General features: G+C 32.7%; 1 protein-coding gene across 1 annotated transcript in view; it reads right to left on the bottom strand.

Moving 5' to 3' along the window:
• Positions 1 to 385: 385 nt before the first annotated feature.
• Positions 386 to 11,572, bottom strand: part of SLCO1A2 (solute carrier organic anion transporter family member 1A2) — a 36,916-nt gene continuing 25,729 nt past the window's right edge. The window contains exons 9-11 of the mRNA XM_029955530.1: positions 9,887 to 9,951; positions 9,225 to 9,342; positions 386 to 1,044 (exon numbers count right to left, since the gene is read on the bottom strand). Coding sequence (XP_029811390.1) covers positions 825 to 1,044; positions 9,225 to 9,342; positions 9,887 to 9,951 — 403 coding nt within the window. The 3' untranslated portion in view covers positions 386 to 824. The remainder of the gene's footprint in view (positions 1,045 to 9,224; positions 9,343 to 9,886; positions 9,952 to 11,572) is intronic.

The following is an 11,572-nucleotide window of genomic DNA, read 5'->3' as shown; positions in this document are numbered from 1 at the left end:
TGTTTCTCTTCACTATACCATTACCTCTATCCTATCATGGGAAATAATATAAGTGCTCAGAGTAAGAACTGACCTCCACAGATCTCATTGTTTTTCAAAGAGAATTTAGTCACCAGGTTTGAAATGCTACAAAAAAAATAATCGAACAATCTTTATTACATGGTTTTTAATAAACTAACTCAGTTTTTCAGTATTCTGAACAAAATGAGCAAATATATGACTTGACTAATAAAGTTGATAAAAAAAGAAAAAAGTTGACAGCAGGTGATGGCATGTTAATGAGGAATCTATTTTAAAACAAGCATATCTGGAATGAATTGGAAAAGTTAAAGAATAGTTAAAGAAAAGAAAAATTTTTTAAAGAAAACTTAAAGAATTAGGAGACATCAGCTTCTTTCACATAAAAATGATGAATTTGACAGAATAAAAATACTAGTCTCTAAATAACCCCAATAACAAAGCAGGAATTTAATGAAATCAAACAGATTTTCATAAAAGGAAAATTTTAACATCGACTAGAAAAGAAAATGTGGGAAATATACTCTTATTTCATATGAGTTAAAAGAAAAATTGCTATTTTAACATAAACATAAAACTGGCTCTAATATCCTGTTTTGAAGGTGGTTATAAATGTCCTATGAGGAAAATTTCAACTGCCATGGATGCTTCAGAAATACCACCAATGAATATTTTTTATCTTGGGTGAAAAACAAAAAATTGAGGTTCATAAAGATAAGAAAATGTTACCCGCTTACCCCTATTGATTTTAAAAGCAATTAGGTTATAAGTGTATTCCACAACTCTGAGAGACGTATTATAGGTCATTACAATTTAGTTTTCAATTCAGTATCATTCAAAACCTTGGAATTTTGGTCCATGTCTTTGCACTTATTTTCCTTCCCTGTAATTTTTGCCTCTATAAGCACAGTTCCTGAAGAGGCATTTTCACCAGGTAGGTGACGATTCTTCAAAAGATTTAGGATTAAAAAGGCTGGAATATAGCTTATTCCTCTTAGAGCTGCTGGCAAGCCAAGGTAGATGTATCTGTAAAAAAAAAAAAAAGTTAAAACATATTAAGTTTACTTAGTGTGGTGAGTACAAGTTAGTTTCGAATATCTTTATTTTTTAATATTTCATTCCCATGAAGAAAACAGCAGCTAATTATTTTGCATGTCAATCTTATGTAAGCAACTTTGCAGAACTCACTTATTCTTTTTGTTAAATGTTTTTTGAAAATTTTCATCTAGAAAATTCACACTTTTTTCTTTTCTTATCTTTGAGGTTTTTTCAATCTTTTTACTTCAAATCAAACCTCTTATTTAAATGCAATACTGATAACAACAACAGTTTTACTCTAGGATTTAGTAAGAATGCTTCCAAAGAATCGCCATCAGTTGTGTTATATACTCTGAGGGTTTTTTGATGGCTTTAAAAAAATGTTTATTTATTTTGAGAGAGAGAGCGAGAGCAAGTTAGCTTAGGCAGAAGCAGAGAGAGAGGGAGAAAGAGAATCCCAAGAAGGCTCCATGCTCAGTATGAAGCCCGACACTGTTCAGTCTCACAAGTGTGAGATCATGACCTGAGCCAAAATCCAGTTAGATACTTAATCAACCGAGGCACCCCAGCCCCCTTAGATGACCTTATGCGGGTTAAGAAAGTTTCTCTTTTATTCTGAATTAGCTCAAAGTTTCATTATGAATGCGTAATGTATCACCAAATCATTTTTGTACACATAGTTAGTAGAACATCCAGGATTTTACCCCCTTTATTGTATTAATAGAGTATATTAGGTTAACATATTTTTTCTGATATTGAACCATCCTTGCATCCTAATATAAATTCTATTACTGAGTTTTTATACATTATTAGGTTTGATTTATTTTTTATTTAGAATTTTTGCATATAGATTTACAAGTTAAATCAGTCTATATTTTTTTCCTTGTACTAAACTTGTCCATTTGAATATCAAGACTGTCTTAAGTTTTGCAAATGAATTGGGAAATTTTCCCTTTTTTTTCACTGCTTAGAATGACTTATATTATTCAGAAGTCATCAGTTCATTGAAAGTTGGTGAAACTTGTCTTAAAAGAATCTGGACTTGATGCCTTTGGAAGATGAGAATTTTTGACTGATTCACATTTTTTAAATAGCTCTGAAAATATTCATGTTTTCTAGGTGTTTTTAGAAAAATTTGATAATATATTCATCTAGAAAACTCTCTATTTAATGTTTCCAAATTGCTATATCTAAAATCCTTAAGTATTTGTACTTATCTTTCCTTTTTTATTCATAGTGTTTGTGTCTCCTCTCTATTTGCCTTTCCAGTTTATTGTTGTTATTATATTTTAATCTTCTCAAAAAACAATGTTTTATTTTTTTGGTTACCTCTATTATCTGTAGTCTATTTAGTAATATTAGCATCTTTTTATTTCTTCTTTTTTTTACTTCTAAAATTTTATTATAAAACACATCAAGAATATAGGGGGGAAAAGTTAAAAAAATGTGTTTGTACTTAACACCCAGGTTTTTTAAAATGATTAAATTTTGAAGTGCCTGGGGTGGCTCAGTCAGTTAAGCATCCAACTCTTGATTTCTCTCAGGTCATGATTTCACAGTTTGTGGGTTTGAGCCCCATGCTGGGCTCTGCAATGACAGCATGGAGTCTGCCTGGGATTCTCTCTCCCCCTCTCTCTGTCCCTCCCCCCTGCTTGCTCACTTTTTCTCTCTGTCTCAACAGAAATTTAAAAAAATTTTTTTTGATCTTTAAAAGGGCAGCTGGGTGGCTCAGTCGGTTAAGCCTCAGACTTCAGCCCAGGTCATGATCTCATGGTCTGTGAGTACAAGACCCACTTTGGGCTCTGTGCTGTGAATTCAGAGCATGAAGCCTGCTTCAGATTCTGTGTCTCCCTCTCTCTCTGACTATCCCCCACTCACACTCTGTCTCTCAAGAAATGAATAAATGTTGGAAAAATTTTTTAAATCTTTCAAAAAATAAATAATAATAAAATGATTAAATTTTGCCATTTTTGTTTCAGACCAACTCAAAAGAAGACATTAATACACTTAAATCCCTTGTGTACACCTATGATTTTATCTTTTAGCCATTCCCAGATATAACATTATGTTGGATTTTATGAATTTTGTTCCTAGCTTATTTTTATAGTTTTACAAAGTATGTGTATATATTTATAACATATACAATTGCTTTATATGTACTTACATTTTAAATAATTGGCATCATACTATACATTTTATTCTGAATATTTCTTTTTTTAAAATAGTTTATTGTCAAATTGGTTTCTATATAACACCCAGTTCTCTTCCCCATAAGTGCCCTCCTCCATTACCACCACCTCTTTTCCTGCTCCCTCTCCCTCTTCAACCCTCAGTTAGTTTTCAGTATTCAATAGTCTCTCAGGTTTTACGTCCCTCTCTCTCCCCAACTGTCTTTCTCTCTTCCCCTCCCCATGGCCCTCCATTAGTTTTCTCCTGTTCTGAATATTTCTGTGTTAGCCCCTCTTTTTATTTATTTATTTTTATTAAAAATTTTTTTGTTTATTTATTATGAAACAGAAACACATCATGAGTAGAGGAGGGGCAGAGAAAGAGACGGAGACACAGAATCTGAAAGCAACTTACAGGCTCTGAGCTGTCAGCACAGTGCCCAACGAGGGGCTCCAACCCACAGATGAAATCACGACCTGAGCCTAAGTCGGACGCCCAACCTACTGAGCCACCCAAGCGCCCCTAGCCCCTCTTTTTAAAACTATGCCATACACCCAGTTCTACTTTATATATTTTTAACTATTGCACCACATTTCAATGTGCGAACATGCCACAATTTAATCCAGTTTCCTATTGGACACTTGTATTGTTTAACTTTTCTTCTATTATCAACAATACTGCAGTAAACCTCCTTTTACATGTCTCCTTGTGTAGGTGAGCAAGAGTTTCTGTAAAATACGTCTCAGGGTCTTAGAGTACACAACGTAGCAATTGCCCAGATGTTTTCTTTAATAGTTTTTACTTACTACCAACAGTCTTCATTGTCTCTAATGTCTTCTGTCATAAAGAAAATTTGAAGATTCATATTTAGTGATATTTGCTCATTTCTTGCCCTTTGGTTTGCATTTTTTGTTTTGTTTTGCTTTTTTTTGTTATTGTTTTTGTTTTTTAATTTAAACACAAAGCAGTAAGGATCAGAGATATGTGGTTGTATTGTTCCTGGTGACCTACCTGCTACTGGTTTAATTGTTATTTCTTTGTAAGCCACCTATTTATTTCTCTGGCAACTTTTATGGGTTTTTCTCTTTATCTTGAATGTTTGTAATTTTCCTTTGATATGCCCATTTATATATTTTTTACTATGCCTTAAAATGTATCTTTGATGTGAAAATTCATGTCTCAAATTATAGAAAATTTGAAGCCATTAAATTTTTAAATTTACATCTGCCCTTTCCTCTGTTCTCTTTCTAGAAATTTTTTGAGGTGTATGCTTTAATTGTTAACTTGTCTCTATTTTTCTTAATAGTTTATTGTCAAATTGGTTTTTATATAATACCCAGTGCTCTTCCCCAAAAGTGCCCTCCTCCATAACCACCACCTCCCTCCCTCCTCCCCCTTCCCCATCAACCCTCAGTTAGATTTCAGTATTCACTAGTCTCTCAGGTTTAAGTCCCCTCTCTCCCCAACTCTTTTTCCCCCGTCCCCTCCCCATGGTTCTCCATTAGGTTTCTTCTGTTAGATCTATGAGTGTAAAAATAAATAATCCAGTGAAGAAATGGGCAGAAGACATTAACTTGTCTTTAATATTACTTAGGTGTTTATTTTTGTTGAGTAAGTTCACATTGTTGATTTACATTCTAGATAAATTCCTCTGTATTCTCTTTCAGTTCACTAATTCTCATTTTAACTATATTGACTTCAAATTTATTATATATTTAGGATTCCTTTTATTATCTCAATGATATACAATTAATATATAATATTTCTCAGATCTTATTCATATTCTTATTTCTGTTGATTTTTGTTATAATTTCTTGTTCATTTTAATGGATATTATGCCACTTATTTGTTAATTTTAATCCTATTTAGCTAGTTAAGCATACTTATTTTAAAGTCTTTGTCAAACTCTATATTAAATTTAATCTGGAATGAAGTCATGTTTTAGTTGGTAATTTATGTGCTTATCTTTTTCACCATTAGATTTGTTAATTAATGTGTTTTTAAGTTTTAGCTTGCAAAACTAAAGAATTTTGAAAGTTTTGTAGTTCTTCTTGACTGTGTTTTTTCTTTCTCTGTATCTATTCTTCCAAATTTGTTCTATTTGCTCTTTCTCTGTATCTATTCTTCCAAATCTAATAGCTTTCCCATTGTTTCTGAGGCCAGACCGAGTTTTTATAAGGGTGATTTTTAATGTGATACTGAGATTAATCACAGTGAGAGCAGATTGCTTGGTCAGGTTCTCCAGTGTATCTATGTCTTGCTTCCTCCTTAGTAACACAGCAATGATGTGCAAAAGGGATTCTTTTAAAATCTCTTTTACAAAGAAGTTTGCATTTGTTTCTTAGGACCGCTATAACAATGCACCACAAAGTTGATGCCATAAGACAAAGTAAATGTATTCTCTCACAGTTCGGGAGGCTGGAAATCGGAAGGCCAAGTGTTGGCACGGCCGGGCATCCTCTGCAGGCTCCAAGAAGGAGTCTTTCCTTGACTCTTCCTGCCTGCTGGCAGCAATCCATAGCATTCCTTGGTTTGTAGATGGCAACTCTGAAATCTCTACCTCTGTCACCACACAGCATTCGTCCTATGTGTATGTGTCTCTTTGCCTCCTTTCCTCTTCTTATAAGGACATTGCTGATTTGATGTAGGGCTCACTCTAATCCAGAAGGACCTCATCTTAATTTCACTAATTTAAAGACTTATTTCTAAATCAAGACTTATTTCCAAATAAAGTCATATACTGAGGTTATGGGTGGACATGAAATTTTGAGGGACATTATTCAACCTAGTTCAAGGGTATTAAACAGCATCTCCTGGATTAAGCATTAAATCTGGATCTAATCTCTTGACTCCTTGGAAGTACTATATTTTCTCTTTGGAAACTGATCATCCAGAAACCACTTCCTATTTCTAGGCTTAGAAGTTTTGCATTTAGTCTTTGTACTCAGCTTTTATTTATTCCTTTATGTTACTGTTCGGTTTCTACTTCAGGAAAGCTGGATGTCCTGGATGATGTTTGTATTATCTTTGAACCCAGATATATCCCTTTCAAATTTAAAAGTGTATCTATTGTTCTTATTTGAAATAAGAAATATATCAATACATAACTTACTGAATTACTTCTCAAGCTTTTCTACCTTATTTGAAATTACATTGTCCTTTTTCTAAGTAATGAATTCATTAATTTTTAATCTTTGTAAAATATATATATATATATACATTTAAAGTTCTAAATATATCTCTGAGTATTCTTTTAGCTTGGTCCCATAAATTTTCCTATTCAATGCTTTCACTGATGTAGAGTTCTAGTTATTTCATTATTTTTATTATAATTTATGCTTTGAAGATAAGTAATTTCAAAAGTGAGGTTTTGGCAATATTTCATCATAGATTTCTAACTGCATTGCATTATGGACAGAAAACAGTGGTTATAGATATCAACACATTTTTTTAACTTTGTGGCATTAGGCTTAGTTGTAATAAATGTTTTTTATAGGCTTGAGAAAAATGTATTTTCTCTTGGTTGGGATTTTTTTAATTGCTGTATATTTATTAGATAACACTTGTACAATTTACTGATTCAAATTTTTCTGTAGCCTCACTAAATTTTTGCCTATATTTTATATTTTCTTGTTGGAAAAGTTGTTGAAGTTTTCCACTCTGTAGATTTCTTCTTGTAATTTTGTAATTTTTTTGTTTTCTATATTTGAGATGAAGTTGATAGATATATATGAGTTGGTGACCATTACATATTATCAGTAAGCATTTTTTATTATTAAGTAATATTCTTATTTAACTCTGTTAATCCCTTTCACCTTAAATTCTGTTTTGTCTTACAGTCATTAATATAACCACAGAAGCTTGGTTCACTGTCTGCCTGGGATGTTTTTCCTGACCTTTATCTTCAATCTTTCTTCACATATATTTTTTTAAACTATGTCTTGTAAACAGCATATAGCTGGAATTTTGAAAACACTGAAACTCACATAAAAGTAACTTTTAGGAATCAAGTTCAATTGGTTCACATTTATTGTGAAACCTGATGTATTTAGGCTTATTTTGTATGCTTTTATTTTCCTATTTCTTACTTCTATTGAATTTTCCTTAATCCTTATATTTCTTTCTATTAGCTTGGAGTAAATGTAAGTGGCCATCCTTATGTCTTTATATCTTTGGCAGAATTTAAAGTTAATCAGTATTTCTATTCGTCAAACCATAAGAGTCCTATATGTTCCCTGGGTTTTAAGCTGACAGTTTAGCCTCCCATAGTTGCATGGATGCTGGCTGAAGATACAAGACTTCCAGGTCAGAGGTGAAGGACATTTTTACTCACAGTACAGCAATCATCACAAGCTTCATGTTCAGGTTTGTTTTCCTTAACCTTCAAGTCCCAAAGAAATCACACCATGGAGACCTATGTGAATTTTGTACACACAATTGGTTTGGGTCACAGCTAAGAAATGCTGAATTTAGGAAATCCCATTCTTTTAAATGGGTTGGATGCAAATTTGCCAACCTTTACCCTAGAGAGAGTTATTACTTTTATTATCCTAGACAGCAAACTCTGCTCCAAAGGAAAATATCATCTATATCTTCCAAGATCATGTACTATTCAAACATCCTTGAAAAGATCGTCCTCAAAAAAGCCTCTGCTAACAAGATCTGCAGAAATGCAAGAGACCCATGGAGAACGGTTTACCAACAGTAACCACTGAAACTTCCTGTTTCTACACTACATTAACATCTGGTAAGTTTATTCATGAATACACTTTATCAGCCACTCTAGTTAATCTGACTGATAGAGATGCTACCAAATATAACTCTCTTGTCTAAAATAGCATTTAATTAAGGCTATAATCAATAGGAATCCTGGCAGCAGGATGAGGCCAGTCTATACCAGTGATCTCTGGGTTTCTCAACTGTGAAGCAAACCAATCGCATGCACAGTATGTGTGTAGGCCACCTTCAAGTTACCTCTCAAGAGCTTTAGAGGGCTAGAGAACTGATGAAAACATGAATTTCATGCTGTTTTCTCTCTTTATAGTACTTGCCATATGTCCTTTTACTAATCAAAATAAGACCTTAGAACGTTCTAAACAATGCTAACTTGTTTTTTAGTAAATGAAAGAAGTTTTGTACTGCCCCATTGACAGAAACTAATACAAATCTGAATAAAATTCAGGTCTCCAAATAAAAAGAAAATGGAAATGAAGCAAATGGAAGTATTGTTTTCAAAAACACATTATCTTGGGGCGCCTGGGTGGCTCAGTCGGTTAAGTGTTTGGCTTCAGCTCAGGTCATGATCTCATGGTTTGTGGGTTTGGGCCCCGCGTTGGGCTCTGTGCTGGCGGCTAGCTCAGAGCCTGGAGCCTGCTTTAGATTCTGTGTCTCCCTCTCTCTCTGACCCTCCTCTGCTCGCACTGTCTCTCTCTGTCTCTCAAAAATAAATAAAAACATTAAAAAAATTTAAAAAACACATTATCTTGAGTTTTGTTGAAAGTCAGACTTGTACTAACAAAAGAGTAAACTTTTATGAGACATGAAGAATATTGTGTCAGCAAAATTTAATGAAGAAGGAAAAATATCATTTTGAAAAGTAGGTAGATGCAAAAGGAAGTAAAGATTCAGGCTAGTCAGATGTTGAAATGATGTAGGATGCAATGAGGATGCTATAAAGAGTAATTTAATTTCTAAAGGTAGTTTATGTATAGCTATTACCTTCAATAATGTGTTGATTGCAACCAATTTGACAAAGATCATTTTGAAAGACTAGGTTAAGGAAGTCATCCATGCTTATATTTACCAAGTACTTTGAAAATATTGAGGAAATAAAATTCTAGTATATAAATAAGGAATAGAGATACAGAATTAGCATATATTCTGGAAACACAGCCAAAAATAGTCTAGTACCTGAAAAAGAAAATGTTATACATGAATGGTGCCATTTTATGTACACTCTATGCTTAGAAAGCAGTCTTTTACAAAATTATTATCTTTACCTGAAGTTGGTCGAATCATATATCCTGCATGCTCCTGACTCACCACATTTCAAAGTTCCCCAGTGTAAACATGTGGAATCCACTAAAGTTCCAAAATATATAGGTGCAGGAATTCCAGCTACAATTAAAGAGGGGAAAAATCCAAGAAGGTAAGAATTAAGGTACATTATTTTATTTGTAAACATTTCAGTTTTCTCTATTTGTATAATAAATAAAGTAAAATATGAATTAAATGCTTTAAATTTAATTTAGATATTAGAAGTTATTACTTTTACTATAACATTTCTAAGTTATAAAGGATAAGTTATGTGATAGATAAATGCAATATAAAATTATTGATATTGAAAAACATTGAATTAATTTCTCTTTATATTTTTCTGTAATGCTTTGGACCAATCATGTATACATTTTACTTCAACAAAGCATTTTTTATTCATTTGCTTTTCAAATCTCAGGAAAGGTGAAAAGTAGAATTAATTCAGATAGTTCATTTTCAAGTAAGAAGGGGGAGTTCTACATTTTTTCTTATACCTTAATCTCATACAAATTATTAGGTGCTGCAAATAGAAGGGATATTTGTTAGACTTGGAGGGAGAACAATTTCATTTACTTAATATTTAATTGTGGTCTGATATGATGTTGGAAAAAAGAAAAATTATTACCAAATACTCTTGTGCAAAATGTATGTAACCCCACACCAAGAGACTTCTCTTCAGGTTTGATACACCTAAAAAATAGTTAAATTCATAAGTAAAATTAAAATAGAGATTTCAACACTGTCATAGTTTTTTTTTTTAAGTGTTTGTAAATTCTGGTTACACACTGGGCACTAGAACGTTTTTTTGCATGCTCAGATCTTGGTTATTCAAGGCCTGATCATCCAGTTTGTAGCCTGAACAGGAGCCCTACTTTTGATTCTTTGCATTTTACCCATCACTTTTTGCTCATTCATTTTTATCAGAAAGTTATCAGAGAACAAAATATTTCATATTAGTTTCTATCCCAATATCCACTGAAACAGTAGTTCTTATTGAAGCAGTAGTTTTTGATTAAACCTTCAGCCTAAAACAAAAATAATGCAACCCTAGCTGTATTTAAGTTATTTGTATTAACATAATACAGAAAATCCAAGAATTATATAAGTAAATGAAAGGCAGAAAGAAAACAAGGATAACATTTTTGAAAGAAATGTGACAAAGAAATCCAAAGCAAACATATTATAAATGAGTTGGTATCATTTCAAGAGTCACACAGATCTTTCCATTCTCTCCAAAAACCTCACCACTTTTGCATTGTTGCCTGAAGTTCCTATATGAAGAAACAGGACTATAATTCTGCAGTGGTCCTTCATGTGTCTCACTCATTCCAGCATCACCATGGCCAGCTCCTCAAAGAATTTACTTTGAGAGTTCCACTGTATTCCCTCCCTTTCCTTCCTTGATTAACTCAAAGCTGAGAAAATAAAAGTAGCTTTCTTCACAAAAGTATATTTTTAGCAAAAATGTCATCTTATTGGCATTTTCTTAACATAAAGATTTTACTGAATTTGAGCGACCTCATAGGTTGATGTAGACATTATGTACCTGACACTTAGGTTATTTAGACAACATCAGTGATTTATTCAGAAGGAAGTTAAGAGAAGCCAGGAGACCCAGTGTGACCCTCTTAGTCCAATGGCTTCCATTTAATACATAAAGTAGGGCATTTACATTTTCTGAAGAATTTTTATTTCCTCTCTATCTCTAATATACTACTTAATGTCTAACAGAAGTGTGAAATACTAATTTAAACTGTATATAGTGATTCCCCTTATCTGTGGTTTCACTTCCAACAGTTTCAGTTACCCACAGTCAACTGTGGTCTGTAAGCAGATGGTTCTTCTGACATAGCAGATCAATAGCAGCTGAGTGCTACGGTCTGTATATCACAAGGGCTCCATCATTCACCTCATTTCATCTCATCATGGAGGCATTTTATCATCTCACATCATCTCAAGAAGCAAAAGGGTAAGTATAGCACAATGTGATATTTTGATAGACCACATGCACTTAACTTCCATTATAGTGTATTGTTATAATTGTCCTACTTTATTATTAATTATTGTTAGTCTCTCCTGTGCCTAAATTATAAATTAGACTTTATCACAGTTATGTATATTTAGAAAAAACATAAAACATGTGGGGTTAATTATTATCCATGGTTTCAGGCATCTATTGGGGATCTTAAAATATATACCTTACAGATAAAGGGTACAATATATGATGGAAAGCAAGAAAAATAAGTAAAAGGAATGTCAAATAAATAGACTATATTAAAATAGCAAAAAGAGTCTTATCACAATAATTACA

The sequence above is a fragment of the Suricata suricatta genome, chromosome 10 (genome assembly GCF_006229205.1).
Source record: "Suricata suricatta isolate VVHF042 chromosome 10, meerkat_22Aug2017_6uvM2_HiC, whole genome shotgun sequence".
In the NCBI taxonomy this organism is placed as follows: domain Eukaryota; kingdom Metazoa; phylum Chordata; class Mammalia; order Carnivora; family Herpestidae; genus Suricata; species Suricata suricatta.
Note: the sequence above shows the minus strand (reverse complement) of the source record. Positions and strands in the feature narration are given on the sequence as shown.